The sequence below is a fragment of the Triticum urartu genome, chromosome 6A, assembly GCF_056163025.1.
Source record: "Triticum urartu cultivar PI428250 chromosome 6A, HENAU_Tu73, whole genome shotgun sequence".
Taxonomy (NCBI): Eukaryota; Viridiplantae; Streptophyta; class Magnoliopsida; order Poales; family Poaceae; genus Triticum; species Triticum urartu.
Window position 1 is genome coordinate 392,000,216 of NC_141878.1, and position 21,828 is coordinate 392,022,043.

The 21,828-nt window shown below is 41.4% G+C and overlaps 1 protein-coding gene and 1 non-coding gene across 2 annotated transcripts in view; both read left to right on the forward strand.

Annotated features, from left to right (window-relative positions):
- The window catches only part of LOC147965361 (uncharacterized), a 94,139-nt gene extending 76,690 nt beyond the window's left edge, over positions 1 to 17,449 (forward strand). The window contains exon 2 of the mRNA XM_087530426.1: positions 16,824 to 17,449. Coding sequence (XP_087386552.1) covers positions 16,824 to 17,322 — 499 coding nt within the window. The 3' untranslated portion in view covers positions 17,323 to 17,449. The remainder of the gene's footprint in view (positions 1 to 16,823) is intronic.
- TRNAS-AGA (transfer RNA serine (anticodon AGA)) lies at positions 15,958 to 16,039 on the forward strand. Its single transcript has one exon. It is a non-coding gene; the product is annotated as a tRNA-Ser (tRNA).
- Positions 17,450 to 21,828: the final 4,379 nt, after the last annotated feature.

Genomic DNA, 21,828 nt, shown 5'->3' on the forward strand with positions numbered 1-21,828 from the left:
TCAATTCTTCATTGAAGATTTGTTTCTCACTCGATGATGTGGGGGCTTCACATGAGGCTTTGTAAGCACCACTTGATTTGTTGTGAAGTTCCTCTTTATCCTTGAGTGACATCTCATGAGCAACAATTCTTCTGATGACTTCCGTTGGCTTGAGATCTTTGTAATTGGGCATCATTTGGATCAATGTACACATGGTATCATATTTTCCATCCAAGGCTCTTGGGATCTTCTTGATGATGAATCAATCAGTCATCTCTTCACTCCCTAAGCCGGCAATCTCATTTGTGATAAGAGCAAGCATAGAGTACATTTCAGCGACACCTTCACCATCCTTCATTTTGAACTTGTCAAGTTGACATTGAAGCACATCCAACTTGGATTCCTTGACGGAGTCTGTACCTTCATGCATATCAATCAAAGTATCCCAAATTTCCTTTGCATTCTCAAGATGGCTGATTTTGTTGAATTCTTCGGGGCACAATCCGTTGAAGAGGATATCACAAGCTTGAGCGTTGTATTGTAGCATCTTCAACTCATCCGTGGTAGCTTCACGATTTGGTTCTTTCCCATCAAAGAATTCACCTTGCAAGCCAACACACACAATAGCCCAAACGGCAGGGTTATGTCCAAGAATATGGATTTTCATCTTATGCTTCCATCTAGCAAAATTAGTACCATCAAAGTAAGGACCTCTACGGTGATAATTTCCCTCGCTAGACGCCATACTCTCCTAGGTTGCGAAACCAAGGCTATGACCACCAAAAGCTATGGAAATCAAAGCAAATGGAGACCAAAGCTCTGATACCACTTGTAGGATCGAAAGTATGTCTAGAGGGGGGGTGATTAGACTACTTGACCAAATAAAAATCTAGCCTTTTCCCAATTTTAGTTCTTGGCAGATTTTAGCTATCTTAGCACAAGTCAAGCAATCTTCATACAATTCAAGCAAGCATGCAAAAGAGTATATGAGCAGCGGAAAGTAAAGCATGCAACTTGCAAGAATGTAAAGGGAAGGGTTTGGAGGATTCAAACGCAATTGGAGACACGGATGTTTTTGGCGTGGTTCCGGTAGGTGGTGCTATCGTACATCCACGTTGATGGAGACTTCAACCCACGGAGGGTAACGGTTGCGCGAGTCCACTGAGAGCTCCACCCACGAAGGGTCCACGAAGAAGCAACCTTGTCTATTCCATCATGGCCGTCGCCCACGAAGGACATGCCTCACTAGCGGTAGATCTTCATGAAGTAGGCTATCTCCTTGCCCTTACAAACTCCTTGGTTCAACTCCACAATCTTGTCGGAGGCTCCCAAGTGACACCTAGCCAATCTAGGAGACACCACTCTCCAAGAAGTAACAAAAGGTGTGTTGATGATGAACTCCTTGCTCTTGTGCTTCAAATGATAGTCTCCCCAACACTCAACTCTCTCTCACAGGATTTGGATTTGGTGGAAAGAAGATTTGAGTGGAAAGCAACTTGGGGAAGGCTAGAGATCAAGATTCATATGGTTGGAATGGAATATCTTGACCTCAACACAAATGTAGGTGGTTCTCTCTCAGAAAATGTGTATTGGAAGTGTAGGTATGTTCTGATGGCTCTCTCCACGAATGAAGAGTGGGTGGAGGGGTATATATAGCCTCCACACAGAATCTAACTGTTACACACAATTTACCAAACTCGGTGGGACCGAATGGTTAAACTCGGTCGGACCGATTCAGCAAACCTAGTGACCGTTAGGATTTTCGGTGGGACTGAGATGCAACTCGGTAGGACCGATATGGTTAGGGTTAGGGCATAACGTAATCTTGGTGTGACCGATTACACAAATTCGGTGGGACCGATTTTGGTAATAAGCTAACCAGAGAGTTGGTCAGGTAAACTCGGTGGGACCGATTCGCTCATCTCGGTAAGACCGAAATGTTACAAAAGGGAAACAGAGAGTTTACATTGCAATCTCGGTGGGACCGATCGCTCATCTCGGTAAGACCGAAACGTTACAAAGGGAAGCAGAGAGATTATAATCCCATCTCAGTGAGACCGAGATCCCTATCGGTGAAACCGAATTGCTAGGGTTTGTGGCAGTGGCTATGACATTTGAAACTCGGTGGCGCCGGATAGATAGAATCGGTGGGGCCGAGTTTGACTTTTGGTTTAGGTCAAATGTGGATGTGGGAAGGTAGTTGAGGGTTTTGGAGCATATCACTAAGCACTTTGAGCAAGCAAGCCATTAAGCAACACCTCATCCTCCTTGATAGTATTGGCTTTTCCTATAGACTCAATGTGATCTTGGATCACTAAAATATAAAATGTAGAATCTTGATTTTGAAGCTTGAGCCAAACTTTTTGTCCTTAGAATTTTGAGGGGTCCACTTTCCTCATCCATGCCATGCCATGCCATTCATTGAGCTTTTCCTGAAATATTAATCTTGGAATAATGTTAGCTCAATGAGCTATATGTTGTTAGGAATTACCAAAACCACCCAGGGATAGTTGCACTTTCAACATGGTAATCTAGTAGTGTGGTGAAACTCCCTGCATCATGAACAATGCCAAATTATGTTATTGATATTTTGACCATACTTTTTATTTTCTAATTTGAAATCGGATAGAATTGACATAACAGTTATCATCTTTGTTTATACACGTGCAAAACCTGTCATCTCTCTGCTTTGTTTCAGGGTGATATGCCTGATGGCATGACAAGTCTGCTGAAGGCTGTGAGACAAACCCAACATATATTGCACCAAATAAGGCAAAACATCTTGAAGATAGCGAGACAACCCCAAAGTCTTGTCTTGATGCAGTGTTCAAGTTACTTGAGACTAACAGTCGGACAAGCTCACAGAATTCGTTGTCTGAATCAGTTCGATTTCTTCAATCCCAAGTTCTACTAGAAAGGCATTCTGCAACTCAACTTCGACTTGAAGTCCTATCTCTAAGAAAGATTGCAGAGAACACCAATGAGAATCTCATCGCTAAACAGCTACACCTGGAAGCTATGACCGACATGCTAGGCCGGTCTCACAGCCTTGCTCAGCAGCTTGCGCAGCAGTTCCCCCGCAAGGCTAACCTTTCTTGAACTGTCTTGGAAGTGGTCTCGGTTCAGTATTATTTTGTTACGCTGCAATGGTGCCCAGTTTTTGTAATCTACTTCTTCGTTGCGCTTTATGATCACTGGTGGCGAACTTTGATGCCCAGTGGATGTAATATACCTTAAATCCTTTATTGTGTAGTGTAGGTTTATTCTTAGTTACTATGCCGTAATTTCTTTATTGTATAGAGTAGGTTTGTTCTTAATTCCTACTGGTTACGCAGCAGCCCGAAATGAACCCCAGCCCATGATTGTGCGAATCAAATCACGGGCTTTTAACAGGACAAAATTGTCTGGGTCCTTGTTTGGCCCAATCAGATATCGGCTGCGAGCAGGCCGGATGCAAACCGGGCCGTAGTTAGGCCCAACGATATGACAGGCTTTGAACAGGACGAAATTAATATAGGGCTGAAATGTTAAACGGGCCCTTAACAGGCCAAAACTAATATCAGGCCGAATTACTAAGTGGGCCTTTAGCAAGTGGGCCCAAAAGCATAGTGTCCAGTTGACGGGCCGAATCTGATATGGGCCATAATTGAGCCCAAAGCCTCTTAAAGCGCCGGACCTGATCTGGGCCGTAATTTGGCCCAGAACGTGGTAGGCTTTTAACGGGCCGGATCTCATATGGGCCACTATTAGGCCCGGAGTGTGGCAGGCCATTAATAGACCGGATCAAATATGGGCCAACATTTGGCCCAAAACATGGCAGCCAGTTAATGGGCCGGCCTACTAGGTCCTCAAAATCTTGTGGGCCTACAGCTGGGCTGGCCCATTAATGTCGGCGAAATCTCGTGGGCCTTTAGCTGGGCCGGCCCATTATGACCCGCAAGAATCTTGTGGGCCTTTACTTGGACCGGCCCATTATGGCACACAAAAATCTTGTGGGCCTTTACTTGGGCCGGCCCATTATGGCCCGCAAAAATCTTGTGGGCCTTTAGCTGGGCTAGCCCATTATGGTCCGCAAAATCTCGTGGGCCTTTAGCTGGGCCGGCCAATTATGGTCCGCAAAATCTTGTGGGCCTTTAGTTGGGCCGGCCCATTTAAACTTGTTGGGTCGTGCCACGTGTCGACGTATTATAGGCGCCTTCTATCCAGTGAGTGGATGACATCTATCCCGACGATGAGCCGACACGTGTTTTCTCTAGCCAATGATGATTTTACACGTGAAAAATCCCCATTGGTCAGGGCTGTTAACGGGTTATCGGATCCAAAACCCGACCCGATAGCTTAACGGCGTTCCGTTACAGTGGATGCCATGTGTCGGTCACCCTTGACGAAAGCACTTCTGTGACGCGCGATTTATTGTCATGGAAGTGGACACTTCCGTGATGATAATTTTGGTAATGTCATGGAACACTTCTACGACAGCACATGTATGACTATCTTGATTCTGTCATAAATTTGTCATGGATGTACATGCATGACAAAAAAAAGCGACCTATTGTGACAAACATGTATCATCACGGAAGTGTATTTTTTTGTAGTGATAGTTATTAGCTAGATGGCTTCTTCTCTCTTTTTGGATCTCAATACAATGTTCTCCCTTCTCTTGTGGAGACCTATTCGATGTAATCTTCTTTTGCGGTGTGTTTGTTGAGACCGATGAATTGTGGGTTTATGATCAAGTTTATCTATGAACAATATTTGAATCTTCTCTGAATTCTTTTATGTATGATTGGTTATCTTTGCAAGTCTCTTCGAATTATCGGTTTGGTTTGGCCTACTAGATTGATCTTTCGTGCAATGGGAGAAGTTCTTAGCTTTGGGTTCAATCCTGCGGTGTCCTTTCCTAGTGACAGCAGGGGCAGCAAGGCACGTATTGTATTGTTTCCATCGAGGATGAAAAGATGGGGTTTATATCATATTGCTTGAGTTTATCCCTCTACATCATGTCATCTTGCCTAATGCGTTACTCTGTTCTTATGAACTTAATACTCTAGATGCATGCTGGATAGCGGTCGATGTGTGGAGTAATAGTAGTAGATGCAGGCAAGAGTCGGTCTACTTGTCTCGGACATGATGCCTATATACATGATCATACCTAGATATTCTCATAACTATGCTCGGTTCTGTCAATTGCTCAATAGTAATTTGTTTACGCACCGTAATACTTATGCTCTCGAGAGAAGCCACTAGTGAAACCTATGGCCCCGGGTCTATTTTCCATCATATTAATCTCCCATTAACAAGCTATTTCTTTTTTCGTTTTTATCTTGCTTTATTTACTTTGCATCTTTATCATAAAAATACCAAAAATATTATCTTATCATATCTATCATATCTCACTTTGGTAATTGACCATGAAGGGATTGACAACCCCTTTATTGCGTTGGTTGAGAGGATTTTATTTGTTTGTGTAGGTGCGAGGGACTCGTGCGTGGCCTCCTACTAGATTGATACCTTGGTTCTCAAAAAATGAGGGAAATACTTACGCTACTTTGCTGCATCACCCTTTCCTCTTCAAGGGAAAACCAACACAGTGCTCAAGAGGTAGCCAGAAGGATTTCTGGCGCCATTGCCCGGGAGTCTACGCAAAATTCAACATACCAAGTACCCATCACAAACCCTTATCTCCCGCATTACATTATTTTCCATTTGCCTCTCGTTTTCCTCTCCCCCACTTCACCCTTGCCGTTTTATTTGCCCTCTCTCTCCGTCCTCCTTCTCTTTTCCTATTTTGCCTCTTTTTGCCCGTCTCTTGTTTGCTTGTGTGTTGGATTGCTTGCCTGTCACGATGTCTCAAGATACTACCAAATTGTGTGACTTTATTAGTACCAACAACAATGATTTTATTAGCACTCCGATTGCTCCTCTTACCGATGCTGAATCTTGTGAAATTAATGTTGCTTTGTTGAATCTTGTCACGAAAGATCTGTTTTCCGGCCTTCCTAGTGAAGATGCCGCTACCCATCTAAACAACGTTGTTGATTTGTGTGATATGCAAAATAAGAAAGATGTGGATAATGATATTGTTAAATTGAAGCTATTCTCGTTTTCGCTTAGAGATCGTGCTAAAGCTTGGTTTTCGTCTTTGCCTAAAAATAGTATTGATTCACGGAATAAGTGCAAAGATGCTTTTATCTCTAAGTATTTTCCTCCTGCTAAGATCATCTCTCTTAGAAACTATATTATGAATTTTAAGCAACTTGATCATGAACATGTTGCACAATCTTGGGAGAGGATGAAATTAATGATACGTAATTGCCCTACACATGGTTTGAATCTTTGGATGATTATACAAAACTTTTATGCCGAATTGAATTTTGCTTCTAGAAATCTTTTAGATTCAGGCGCGGGAGGCACTTTTATGGAAATCACTTTAGGAGAAGCTACTAAACTCCTAGATAATATTATGGTTAATTATTATCAATGGTACACTGAAAGAACTACTAATAAAAAAGTGCATGCAATTGAAGAGATTAATGTTTGGAGTGAAAACATGGATGAACTTATGAAATCGTTTGCTAATAAGAGTGCTCCTACTGATCCTAATGATATGCCTTTGTCTACTTTGATTGAGAATAATAATGAATCTATGGATGTGAATTTTGTTGGTAGGAACAATTTTGGTAATAACGCGTATAGAAGAAACTTTAATCCTAGGTTGTATCCTAGTGATTCCTCTAATAATTATGGTAATTCCTACAACAATTTTTATGGAAATTTTAATAAGATGCCCTCTAAATTTGAGACTAGTGTTAAGGAGTTTATGAATTCGCAAAAGAATTTCAATGCTTTGCTTGAAGAAAAATTGCATAAATTTGATGAATTGGCTAGGAACGTTGATAGAATTTCTTTTGATGTTGATTCTTTGAAACTTAGATCTATTCCACCTAAGCATGATATCAATGAGTCTCTCAAATCCATGAGAATTTCCATTGATGAGTGCAAAGAAAGAACCGCTAGGATGCGTGCTAAGAAAGATTGTTTTGTGAAAGTGTGTTCTTCTAATTTCTATGGAAATAAAGATGAAGATCTAAAAGTTATTGATGTGTCCCCTATTAAATCTTTGTTTTGCAATATGAATCTTGATAATGATGGGACTGAATATGATCCACCTTTACCTAGAAGTCGTTCCAAAAATTCAGAGTCTTTAGATCTTGATGCTAAAATTGTTAAAAGTGGGATTGAAGAGGTCAAAACTTTAAATATCAATGAACCCAATATTTTGGATTTCAAGGAATTTAATTATGATAATTTCTCTCTGATAGATTGTATTTCCTTGTTGGAATCCGTGCTAAATTCTCCTCATGCTTATAGTCAAAATAAAGCTTTTACTAAACATATCGTTGATGCTTTGATGCAATCTTATGAAGAAAAACATGAGTTGGAAGTTTCTATCCCTAGAAAACTTTATGATGAGTGGGAACCTATAATAAAAATTAAAATTAAAGATCGTGAGTGCTATGCTTTGTGTGATTTGGGTGCTAGTGTTTCCACGATTCCAAAGACTTTGTGTGATTTGCTAGGTTTCCGCGATTTTGATGGTTGCTCTTTAAACTTGCACCTTGTGGATTCCACTATTAAGAAACCTATGGGAAGAATTAATGATGTTCTTATTGTTGCAAATAGGAATTATGTGCCCGTAGATTTTATTTTTCTTGATATAGATTGCAATCCTTCATGTCCTATTATTCTTGGTAGACCTTTCTTTAGAACGATTGGTGCAATTATTGATATGAAGGAAGGGAATATTAGATTCCAATTTTTGTTAAGGAAAGGCATGGAACACTTCCCTAGAAAGAATTAAAATTACCTTATGAATCTATTATGAGAGCCACTTATGGATTGTCAACCAAAGATGGCAATACCTAGATCTATCTTTGCTATTATGCCTAGCTAGGGACGTTAAATGATAGCGTTTGTTGGGAGGCAACCCAATTTTATTTTTATTCCTTGCTTTTTTATCCTGTTTAGTAATAAATAATTTATCTAGCCTCTGTTTTGGTTGTGTTTTTTGTTTTTAATTAGTGTTTGTGTGCCAAGTAGAACCGTTGGGAAGACTTGGGGAAAGTCTTTTTAATCTTGCTGTAAAAAACAGAAACTTTAGCGCTCACGAGAACTGCTGCCATTTTTATTTAGAAGGTGCTATTTAGTTAATTATTTTTTAAGATGATTAATAGATAAATTACTCACGTCCATCAATTTATTTTAGAATTTTTAGGGTTCCAGAACTTGTGTTAGCTACAGATTACTACAGACTGTTCTGTTTTTGACAGATTCTGTTTTTCGTGTGTTGTTTGGTTATTTTGATGAATCTATGGCTAGTAAAAGAGTTTATAAACCATAGAAAAGTTGTAATACAGTAGGTTTAACACCAATATAAATAAAGAATGAGTTCATTACAGTACCTTGAAGTGGTGTTTTGTTTTCTTTCGCTAACGGAGCTCACGGGATTTTCTATTTTGAGTTTTGTGTTGTGAAGTTTTCAAGTTTTGGGTAAAAGATTTGATGGATTATGGAACAAGGAGTGGCAAGAGCCTAAGCTTGGGGATGCCCATGGCACCCCAAGATAATCTAAGGACACCTAAAATCCAAAGCTTGGGGATGCCCCGGAACACATCCCCTCTTTCGTCTACTTCCATCGGTAACTTTACTTGGAGCTATATTTTTATTCACCACATGATATGTGTTTTGCTTGGAGCATCTTGTATTATTTGAATCTTTTCTTTTTAGTTTACCACAATCATCCTTGCTGTACACACCTTTTGAGAGAGACTCACATGATTTGAAAATTATTAGAATACTCTATGTGCTTCACTTATATCTTTTGACTTATATAGTTTTTGCTCTAGTGCATCACTTATATTTTTTTGAGCACAGTGGTGGATTTGTTTTATAGAAACAATTTTTCTCTCATGTTTCACTTAGATTATTTTGAGAGTCCTACAAAACAGCATGGTAATTTTCTTTAATTATGATAGGCATTCAAGATTAGTTTAAAAAAATTCTTATGAGTGTGTTGAATACTATGAGAAGTTTGATACTTGATAATTGTTTTGAGATATGGAGATGGTGATATGAGAGTCATGCTAGTTGAGTAGTTGTGAATTTGAGAAATACTTGTGTTGAAGTTTGTGATTCCCGTAGCATGCACGTATGGTGAACCGTTATGTGATGAAGTCAGAGCAAGATGTATTTATTGATTGTCTTCCTTATGAGTGGCGGTCGGGGACGAGCGATGGTCTTTTCCTACCAATATACCCCCTAGGAGCATGCGCGTAATACTTTGTTTTGATAACTTGTAGATCTTTGCAATAAGTATGTGAGTTCTTTATGACTAATGTTGAGTACATGGATTATACGCACTTTCTTCCTTCCACCATTCCTAGCCTCTCTAATACCGCGCACTTTTTGCCGGGATCATACACCCACCATATACCTTCCTCAAAACAGCCACCATACCTACCTATTATGGCATTTCCATAGCCATTCTGAGATATATTGCCATGCAACTTTCCACCGTCCGTTTACTATGACATGCTCCATCGTTGTCATATTGCTTTGCATGATCATGTAGTTGACATTGTATTTGTGGCAAAGCCACCATTCATAATTCTTTCACACATTTCACTCTTGATTCATTGCATATCCCGGTATACCACCGGAGGCACTCACATAGTCATATTTTGTTCTAAGTATCGAGTTGTAATTGTTGAGTTGTAAGTAAATAAAAGTGTGATGATCATCATTTTTAGAGCATTGTCCCAAGTGAGGAAATGATGATGGAGACTATGATTCCCCCACAAGTCGGGATGAGACTCTGGACTAAAAAAGAGGACATAAAAAGGCCCAAATAAAAAATGAGAGAAAAAGAGAGAAGGCACAATGCTACTATCCGTTTACCACACTTGTGCTTCAAAGTAACACCATGATCTTCATGACAGAGAGTCTCCTATGTCATCACTTTCATATACTAGTGGGAATTTTCTTTCATTACAGAACTTGGATTGTATATTCCAATGATGGGTTTCCTCAAAAATGCCCTAGGTCTTCGTGAGCAAGCGAGCTGGATGCACACCCACTTAGTTCCTTTTGTTGAGCTTTCATATACTTATAGCTCTAGTGCATCCGTTGCATGGCAATGCCTACTCACTCACATTGATATCTATTAATGGGAATCTCCATAGCCCGTTGATACGCCTAGTTGATGTGAAACTATCTTCTCCTTTTTTGTCCTCTCCACAACCACCATTCTATTCCACATATAGTTCTATGTCCATGGCTCACGCTCATGTATTGCGTGAAGATTGAAAAGGTTTGAGGACACCAAAAGTATGAAACAATTGCTTGGCTTGTCATCGGGGTTGTGCATGATTTAAATACTTTGTGTGGTGAAGATAGAGCATAGCCAGACTATATGATTTTGTTGGGATAACTTTCTTTGGCCATGTTATTTTGAGAAGACATAATTGCTTAGTTAGTATGCTTGAAGTATTATTATTTTTATGTCAATATTAAACTTTTGTCTTGAATCTTGCGGATCTGAATATTCATACCACAATTAAGAGAATTACATTGAAATTATGCCAAGTAGAATTCCACATCAAAAATTCTGTTTTTTATCATTTACCTACTCGAGGACGAGCATAAATTAAGCTTGGGGATGCTTGATACGTCTCCAACGTATCTATAATTTTTGATTGTTCCATGCTATATTATATTCTGTTTTGGACATTATTGGGCTTTATTATACACTTTTATATTATTTTTGGGACTAACCTATTAACCGGAGGCCCAGCCCAGAATTGTTGTTTTTTGCCTATTTCAGAGTTTCGCAGAAAAATAATATCAAACGGAGTCCAAACGGAATGAAACCTTCGGGAACATGATTTTCGGAACGAACGTGATCTAGAGGACTTGGACCCTACGTCAAGACATCAACCAGGAAGGCATGAGGTAGGGGGGCGTGCCTACCCCCCCCTCCCAGGCGCGCCCTCCACCCTCATGGGGACCATGTTGCTCCACGGACGTACTTCTTCCTCCTATATATACCTACGTACCCCCAAACTACCAGATACAGAGCTAAAACCCTAATTCCACCGCCGCATCCTTCTGTACCCGTGAGATCCCATCTTGGGGCCTTTTCTGGAGCTCCGCCGGAGGGGGCATCGATCATAGAGGGCTTCTACATCAACACCATAGCCTCTCCGATGATGTGTGAGTAGTTTAGTTCAGACCTTCGGGTCCATAGTTATTAGCTAGATGGCTTCTTCTCTCTTTTTGGATCTCAATACAATGTTCTCCCCCTCTCTTGTGGAGATCTATTCGATGTAATCTTCTTTTGCGGTGTGTTTGTTGAGACCGATGAATTGTGGGTTTATGATCAAGTTTATCTATGAACAATATTTGAATCTTCTCTGAATTCTTTTATGTATGATTGGTTATCTTTGCAAGTCTCTTCGAATTATCGGTTTGGTTTGGCTTACTAGATTGATCTTTCTTGCAATGGGAGAAGTGCTTAGCTTTGGGTTCAATCTTGCGGTGTCCTTTCCTAGTGACAGTAGGGGCAGCAAGGCACGTATTGTATTGTTGCCATCGAGGATAACAAGATGGGGTTTATATCATATTGCATGAGTTTACCCCTCTACATCATGTCATCTTGCTTAAAGCGTTACTCTGTTCTTTTGAACTTAATACTCTAGATGCATGCTGGATAGCGGTCGATGTGTGGAGTAATAGTAGTAGATGCAGGCAGGAGTCGGTCTACTTGTCTCGGACGTGATGCCTATATACATGATCATACCTAGATATTCTCATAACTATGCTCAATTCTGTCAATTGCTCAACAGTAATTTGTTTACCCACCATAATACTTATGCTCTCGAGAGAAGCCACTAGTGAAACCTATGCCCCCCGGGTCTATTTACCATCATATTAATCTCCCATCAACAAGCTATTTCTTTTGTCGTTTTTATCTTGCTTTATTTACTTTGCATCTTTATCATAAAAATACCAAAAATATTATCTTACCATATCTATCAGATCTCACTTTCGTAAGTGGCCGTGAAGGGATTGACAACCCCTTTATTGCGTTGGTTGCGAGGATTTTATTTGTTTGTGTAGGTGCGAGGGATTCGTGCGTGTCCTCCTACTGGATTGATACCTTGGTTCTCAAAAACTGAGGGAAATACTTACGCTACTTTGCTGCATCACCCTTTCCTCTTCAAGGGAAACCAACGCAATGGTCAAGAGATAGCAAAGCGGATTTCTGGCCAAGGAACCAAGGTTTCGTAAGAAAACAAAGCACATCAAACGCCGCTTCAACTCCATCCACGATTACATCAAGGAGGGAGACATAAAACTTTGCAAAGTACATATATATCAGAATATTGCAGACCCGTTGACTAAACCTCTTCCATGAGAGAAACATGATCTGCACCAGAACTCTATCGGTGTTAGGTTCATTATGATGTAAACTAGATTATTAACTCTAGTGCAAGCAGGAGAATGTTGGAAATATGCCCTAGATGCAATAATAAAGATGTTATTACCATATTTCCCAGGTCATGATAAATGTTTATTATCCATTATAGAATTGTATTGACCGGAAACTTAAATACATGTGTGGATCATAAACAACACCGTGCCCTAGTGATCCTCTACTAGACTAGCTCATTGATCAAAGATGGGTAAGGTTTCTTAACCATAGACACGAGTTATCATTTGATAACGGATCACATCTTTAGGAGAATGATGTGATGGACATACCTAACCGTAAGCTTAGCATAAGATTGTATCACTTAGTTTATTTGCTACAACTTTCTTCGTGTCAAGTATCAATTCCTTAGACCGTGAGATCATGCCACTATCGAATACCATAAGAATGCTTTGTGGGTTATCAAACGTCACTTCATAACCGGGTGATCATAAAGGTGCTCTACAGGTATCTCGGAAAGTGTTTGTTGGGTTGCATGGATCGAGACTGGGATTTGTCGCTCCGTGTGACGGAGAGATATCTCTAGGCCCTCTCGGTAATAAAACACCATGAATGGCTTGCAAGAATGTGAACAATGAGTTTGGTCATGGGGATATTGTATTACAGAATGAGTAAATAGACTTGCCAGTAACAAGATTGAACAAGGTATGGCGATACCGACGATCGAATCTCGGACAAGTAATATATCGCCGGACAAAGGGAATTGTATATCGGATTAACTAAATCATCGGCATCGTGGTACAACCGATAAAGATCTTCATTGAATATGTGGCAATCAATATGGGCATCCATGTCCCAATATTGATTATTGATCGGAGAGGTGTCTCGGTCATGTCTGCATGATTCTCGAACCCGTAGGGTCACACACTTAACGTTCGGTAATGCTTGGATAGTGAAGTCTATGGGTTCAATGAAGAAGTTTATTTGCCAAGGAGCGCCTACAAATGTTCAACAAGGTCATCACGAAGTTGTTCATGCCCCACGTGGTTTTCAATATGTTATGCATTTCAAGAAATTTCTGGAGTCATTGTTCATCCCTCTCTGGATGAATAGACAGTATATAAATTTTGTTTCCCTCATTCTTATAGTGAAAGTATTCGGGCTATTCCTGCTTCTCCTCTATGATCATGTCATGTAGGATCACACATGTGGTCATGATGCGCCATAAATTCTATTGGTGTCAGAATCTTGCATGGCCACAAACAATGGGAAAGCGATCTTGCAGAACCCCAAATGCCTGCTCAACATCCTTTCTACATGCTTCTTGATGCCTCACAAAGTGAACTCTCTTGTTACCTTGAGGGTTTGATATTGTCTTGACAAAAGTAGATCATGAAGAATATATGATACCCATTGACTTTGAAGTTCACCGGTAGTGCCTCCCCACCAACAAGCCTTGAAAATAGAAGAGATCTTTGCAAAACATTCAGGTCACTGTGAGATCCTAGCAAACCAAAATACGAATGCCAAATGCAAAGGTCATTTGGTGCCACAACTTTATGAATGATGGTTGCATCTTTACAATGTCATTTGAATTGTTCATGCAAGGCTGTACGGAAAAAATTGACTGCCAATGCATGCTCAATGTTTTCAATCATACCGAGGAAACCCTTTGATACACCCATCTCAAGAAGTCTTGCAGTGTCCTACACCTATATTTTGCCTGTAAGAAGACAGTATGAAGCTAAAGAATTTTGGAGACTTAACATTTTGTAGGTACAACCAAATACATCACATGCTCATTGTTAAACAAGTTATGATATTGTTTGTATAAAAATATAACTCTTACTATGTCACATGCACAAATGATAAAAAAAAAGTGCCTCTAGCTCCAACATAGAGGGTCAAAAGACAAATATCATGTTGTGTGTAAGCTTATAGACAAGATAAAATTCTTCATATTCATCTCAGATGAATATAATAAAGAGATATGCACGAAATAAAGAGTAATTGATACATGAAATACTAACACCAAAACATTGTTGATGTCATTTCACATTGAATATTCTACAGAGTAGAGGAAACAACATCATTAGCACATAGCATTTAGAGTATGGACTTTACATTTCAAGTATTTAAGGAAAATAATGATCTTAAATAACTTATTAAACCTCTGAAAGAAAATAAACATAGAGAAATCATTCATCCAGATCAGAAAATCACAGTCTTGGTGAGGCATTAGAATGAACATGATGTGGATGAGCATGTAGCACAAATATGCAATGCCCTTGTTTGAATGCTGCAGCCACCCTACAGTTAGGGTTAATCATTTCCTCGGTAGAAAGAGATCTAATCCCTGAAAATGGTATGCATGTAATAATGTAAAAATGTAACTAATCCTTGATAAACAAGTCAAACCAGGATGCTATAAATGATTTCTTTCTACCACCATGTCATGAAGAACGTGTGTAGCCGTCGTCAATGCTACTTTATGACGAATGCTACAAATCCCCCGACGACCCACATAAGCCCATCATAACGTATCCCAATTGCCCATACTCCCACCTCCTCCTCAAAGTACACCACAAAGAACCAAAAAGGGAGGAAATGAAAACCCAAAAAGGGAAACAAGCCGGAAACGACAAATAACCGATTCCAAACAAAGGAAAGCGCCATGAGCTGCCACAACTAGGCTCACCCTGACTTTCACACGGAACTTCAAAGCCACACTAAATCTCGCACTCAGTTGCTGGTTTTCCGCAGCACCCGCCGCATCTGACCGACAGCCTAGGACAAACGTCTAATATCAAGTGGAGTAACCAACATCCAAGATTCCTGGGAGGAATAGAGTTTGGAGGGATTCATAATTGCAAGTGGCACATAAAATAAACAATGCACATTATGTCACAACGTTGCCGTGATTAGCATTTATTTCCATGAATTACTAGGACTATTTTTCACGGCAATTGACCTTGGATTTACACGCATTTTGAGCATAGTGAACCACATGCAATTTTCTCTCATAACTATACCAATTTCTGAATTAAACCACGGAACATCATATATTACGCCCTAGAAATATCTAATCGACCACAAAATATATTTATTTCTTGCGGAAAACCACAAAATATATTAGAAATAGCAGATTCATCAACATATCTACAAAATAAAAGATTTTTGCTCATGATTGAGGGACAACATCACTGGATTGCGGCAGAATAAGTTGCTCATTAGAAACGTAAATATCTTCCCACTGATTTCTTGCAGGAAGAAATACCTAGACCGTTGATTTTTAGTGAGCACTACATTGCCCAAACAATTCTCACCAAAAACTTCACAAAAGGATCGATTGGTTCCATACAAAATGTTGGTTCATAAATGGTATCACTGTAATGCTACGTGCTAAAAAAAGGGTCCAACCCTTGACCCGTGCTTACGTATTCCTTTGAAACAAAGGCATTAATTACTGCAGTTATTAAACACAAAAAGTGGTCGTGGCGGAGTGGTTATCGGGCATGACTAGAAATCATGTGGGCTTTGCCCGCGCAGGTTCGAATTCTGCCGACCACGTTTTTTCCATTTTTACCAAAACATCCCCTGCATTGACTATTTTTTCCCTGGCATTTCCATTTTCCACGGTTGTAACGCTGGTCAGCGGCCCGGCCAAAACTTTACAACCTGTAATCTAAAACGGACGAGGATCATAAATGTACTCCTTTAATTTGCTCTATGCAAATGATATATCGTGGAAGTAACCAAGGATAGATATCGTCCCTGGTCAATTAATGTTGAATAAAATCGACCCAATTGAAAAATCACTCTTAACACCACCCCCAAAAGCATTGTATAAAGGGCCCCAAACTGTGCAACGAGTGGCAACATCAGGAGGAGTACTGAAGTGAGAAGCCGAGTTCCATCTGCTTTGATCTTCGTTTACGGGGGTTGAGTACTCCTGAATCCTGATGGCGCAGCAGCGGGGTGGCTCCAGCAGCGGGCAACCAAGCCGTGCATCGTGCGTACATCACTAGCCCTCACACACCAGAGGATCACAGTGTGTTTGTCTCTAATTCTGTTTTCGTTATCCTTTTTGACGAGGAAGGCCGTAAGATCACTGTTTTTTGTGTGAATCTCGTCATCTTTGTCGATCACAGTGTTTTGTCTCTAAATTCTGTTTTCGTTATTCTCTGGAGGAAGGCCGTAAGATCACTGCTCTTTATTTATATTTTGTGCATTTCGTTATCTTTGTGAGAGGAAGGCACGATTCGCAGTTCTACTCGCTATAGATGCATATTGCGTGCTCAGATCTGTTTATTCCGGATGGTTTTGATGGTGATCGTGCGCGCGTTTGATGCAGGAACGCGCTCGCGGGGGGCGCTGACAGGACGCGCTCGTGTTACGGGTGGGCGTTCGATTGCCTGCACCTGTGGATGCAGCCCGCCGTGGTGCCGCCGCCGCCGGCTGCGGCGGCCGCGGATGAGAGGCCGCGCTGCTGGTCTTCTCCCAAGGCCGCGGCGTTAGGGTTCGCGAGGATTTTATGCCTCTGCGCCCCGGCGTGCTCCTACGAGGCCGTCCTCCTGGGCGTCCACGTCGACGTTGCGCCGCCCGTGCCGAGGAGGAGGGGGAGGAGGAGGAGGTATGCTGGCGGTATGCCTGCTTCGGCGCCGCCGTCGTACAGAGGGTCGGTGGTGCGGCACGCGCTGGTGCGGCGGCTCATGCTGGAGGAGCTGGCCACGCGCCAGCGCGAGCGGATGGAGGCGGTGCACGTCGGGTTCCTACGCTCCAAAGAGATGTGGCAGGCGCCAGGGTGCAGCCGGCTTCGACGGATGTCACTGCCAACAGATGCCGCTAACTGAAGACGGAGCAGGGGCAAATGGTTTCAAGACGAAGCCGGAGTACTTCGCTACATCAAATTTAGTCTTTCTGTTTCTTGGTCGCGACCAGTAAGTGACCAACTATGCGGTTTTTTTCAAAAAAAAAACTTCCGATCTATTCATTTTTAATCATAACTGTACAATGAACATCAGAAATAATAAAAATTGTTATGGTTGCGATATCCAGTTCAAGATGAGAAGTTTAGAAACAAAATGTGAGCAACGCCAAACAAAGTGTTATCGACGTCCTAGAATATTTGGTTTGCGATGCACTGAACCAGCCGTTACAAGGGTTGAGAGATCTACTTTGATGTTAATTATTGCTGAAGAAATTTTTCAAAAAAGAAATTTGTCCTGTTAGAGGTATAAAATATTATATATAATGTCTGTTATTGCATAACGAAACCGGGAGTAACGGCTGGTACATATTTAAGGGTTGAATCGAGAGCTGGATCGAGATGGAATGGCGGGTGACTCATCATCTTGGGATGTCATATTTAGTTCATGCCAATTAGTGAACTATAAAACATAAATTATACTAACACATTAATTTTTTGTTGTGCCATCCTTTTATATTTGATAAAAGTGGTGATCATATTGACAAAAACAATAAGTGTGTCCAGTGTGATTTTCGCATTAAGCATCTAGAACAGAACATGTTGGATGGAGGACTGCTTAATTAGTATTGAAATGAATCCACCATGTAGAAGAGGGGATAATGTTGATGGCTTGAATACCATCGTGTAAAAGTTGTAGTAGCTGCTCATCCAATTTTTGGGCAATATCTCCAGTAGCCCCTAGCATTATGTTCACTTGCCTAAGCGTTTTCCTCCTCCATGAGAGACTGCCCAAGCGACTATGATTTCCCTGCCTCCTGCCGGTGCTGCCATTGATTTGCCTAATCTCCTATGGCCTTAGAACCATGGAGGCGCAGTGGACCCCGACCCTTACCGGCGGGAGGGCTCCTGCTCCCTTTTGTAGGGAACGTGATATTTCAAAAATTTCCTACGATCACGCAAGATCTATCTAGGGATGCATAGCAACGAGAGGGGAGAGTGTGTCTACGTACCCTCGTAGACCGAAAGCGAAAGAGTTAAGTAACGCGGTTGATGTAGTCGAACGTCTTCGCGATCCAACTGATCAAGTACCAAACGCACGGCACCTCCGCGACCTGCACACGTTCAGCTCGGTGGTGTCCCTCGAACTCTAGATCCAGCTGAGGCCGAGGGAGAGATTTGTCAGCACGACGGCGTGTTAACGGTGATGATGAAGTTACTGACCCAGGGCTTCGCCTAAGCACTACGACAATATGACCGAGGTGAAAATCTGTGGAGGGGGGCACCGCACACGGCTAAGAGATCAACTTGTGTGTCTATGGGGTGCCCCCTCCCCCGTATATAAAGGAGTGGAGGAGGGGAGGGCCGGCCTCCTATGGCGCGCCCCAAGGGGGGGGATTCCTACTCCCAGTAGGAGTAGATTTCCCCCCTTCCCTAGTTGGAGTAGGAGAAGAAGGAAGAGGGAGAGGGAGAGAAGGAAAGGGGGGCCGGCCCCCCTCCCAATTCGGATTGGGCTTGGGGGCACGCGCCTCCCACTTGGCCGCCTCCTCCTCTCTCCCACCATGGCCCATTAAAGGCCCATTAACTCCCCGGGGGGTTCCGGTAACCCTCCGGTACTCCGGAAAATGCCCGAACCTATCCGAAACCTTTGCGGTGTCCAAACATAGCCTTCCAATATATCAATCTTTATGTCTCGACCATTTCGAGACTCCTCGTCATGTCCGTGGTCACATCCGAGACTCCGAACTATCTTCGATACATCAAATCACATAACCCATAATACATATCATCATCGAACGTTAAGCGTGCGGACCCTACGGGTTCGAGAACTATATAGACATGGCCGAGACTCATCTCCGGTCAATAACCAATAGCGGAACCTGGATGCTCATATTGGTTCCTACATATTCTATGAAGATCATTATTGGTCAGACCGGATAACAACATACGTTTGTTCCCTTTGTCATCAGCATGTTACTTGCCCGAGATTCGATCGTCGTTATCATCATACCTAGTTCAATCTCGTTACCGGCAAGTCTCTTTACTCGTTCCGTAATGCAACATCCCGCAAGTAACTCATTAGTCACATTGCTTGCAAGGCTTATAGTGATGTGCATTACCGAGAGGGCCGAGAGATACCTCTTCGACAATCGGAGTGACAAATCCTAATCTCGATCTATGCCAACTCAACAAACACCATCGGAGACACCTGTAGAACATCTTTATAATCACCCAGTTACGTTGTGATGTTTGATAGCACACTAAGTGTTCCTATGATATTCGGGAGTTGCATAATCTCATAGTCATAGGAACATGTATAAGTTATGGAGAAAGCAATAGCAATAAACTAAACAATCATAGTGCTAAGCTAATGGATGGGTCAAGTCAATCACATCATTCTTTAATGATGTGATCCTGTTCATCAAATGACAACTCATGTCTATGGCTAGGAAACTTAACCATCTTTGATTAACGAGTTAGTCAAGTAGAGGCATACTAGTGACACTCTGTTTGTCTATGTATTCACACATGTACTAAGTTTCCGGTTAATACAATTCTAGCATGAATAATAAACATTTATCATGATATAAGGAAATATAAATAACAACTTTATTATTGCCTCTAGGGCATATTTCCTTCAGTCTCGCACTTGCACTGGAGTCAATAATCTAGATTACATTGTAACGATTCTAACACCCATGGAGTCTTGGTGCTGATCATGTTTTGCTCGTGAGAGAGGCTTAGTCAACGGGTCTACAACATTCAGATCCGTATGTATTTTGCAAATATCTATGTCTCCCTCCTTGACTTGATTATGGATGGAATTGAAGCGTCTCTTGATGTGCTTGGTTCTCTTGTGAAATCTGGATTCCTTTGCCAAGGCAATTGCACCAGTATTGTCACAAAAGATTTTCATTGGACCCGATGCACTAGGTATGGCATCTAGATCGTGTAAGAACTCCTTCATCCACACTCCTTCATTTGCTGCTTCCGAAGCAACTATGTATTCCGCTTCACACGTAGATCCCGCCACGATGCTTTGCTTAGAACTGCACCAACTGATAGCTCCACCATTCAATAAAAATACGTATCCGTTTTGTGACTTAGAGTCATCCAGATCAGTGTCAAAGCTTGCATCGACGTAACCGTTTACGATGAGCTCTTTGTCACCTCCATAAACAAGAAACATATCCTTAGTCCTTTTCAGGTATTTCAGGATATTGTTAACCGTTGTCCAGTGATCCACTCCTGGATTACTTTGGTACCTCCCTGCTAAACTAATAGCAAGGCACACATCAGGTCTGGCACACAACATTGCATACATGATAGAACCTATGGCTGAAGCATAGGGAATGACTTTCATTTTCTCTCTATCTTCTGCAGTGGTCGGCATTGAGTCTGACTCAACTTCACACCCTGTAACACAGGCGAGAACCCTTTCTTTGCTTGATCCATTTTGAACTTCTTCAAAATTTTATCAAGGTATGTGCTTTGTGAAAGTCCAATTAAACGTCTTGATCTATCTCTATAGATCTTGATGCCCAATATATAAGCAGCTTCATCGAGGTCTTTCATTGGAAAATTCTTATTCAAGTATCCTTTTATGCTATTCAGAAATTCAGTATCATTTCCAATCAACAATATGTCATCCACATATAATATTAGAAATGCTACAGAGCTCCCACTCACTTTCTTGTAAATACAGGCTTCTCCAAAAGTCTGTATAAAACCATATGCTTTGATCACACTATCAAAGCGTATATTCCAACTCCGAGATGCTTGCACCAGTCCATAAATGGATCGCTGGAGATTACACACTTTGTTAGCACCTTTTGGATCGACAAAACCTTCTGGTTGCATCATATACAACTCTTCTTTAAGATATCCATTAAGGAATGTAGTTTTGACATCCATTTGCCAAATTTATAATCAGAAAATGCGGCAATTGCTAACATGATTCGGACGGACTTAAGCATCACTACGGGTGATAAGGTCTCATCGTAATCAACTCCTTGAACTTGTCAAAAACCTTTTGCAACAAGTCGAGCTTTGTAGACAGTAACATTACCATCAGTGTCAGTCTTCTTCTTGAATATCCATTTATTCTCTATGGCTTGCCGATCATCAGGCAAGTCAACCAAAGTCCACACTTTGTTCTCATACATGGATCCCATCTCAGATTTCATGGCCTCAAGCCATTTCGCGGAATCTGGGCTCATCATCGCTTCCTTATAGTTTGTAGGTTCGTCATGGTCAAGTAACATGACCTCCAGAACAGGATTACTGTACCACTCTGGTGCGAATCTTACTCTGGTTGACCTATGAGGTTCGGTACTAACTTGATCAGAAGTTTCATGATCATCATCATTAGCTTCCTCACTAATTGGTGTAGGAATCACTAGAACTGATTTCTGTGATGAACTACTTTCCA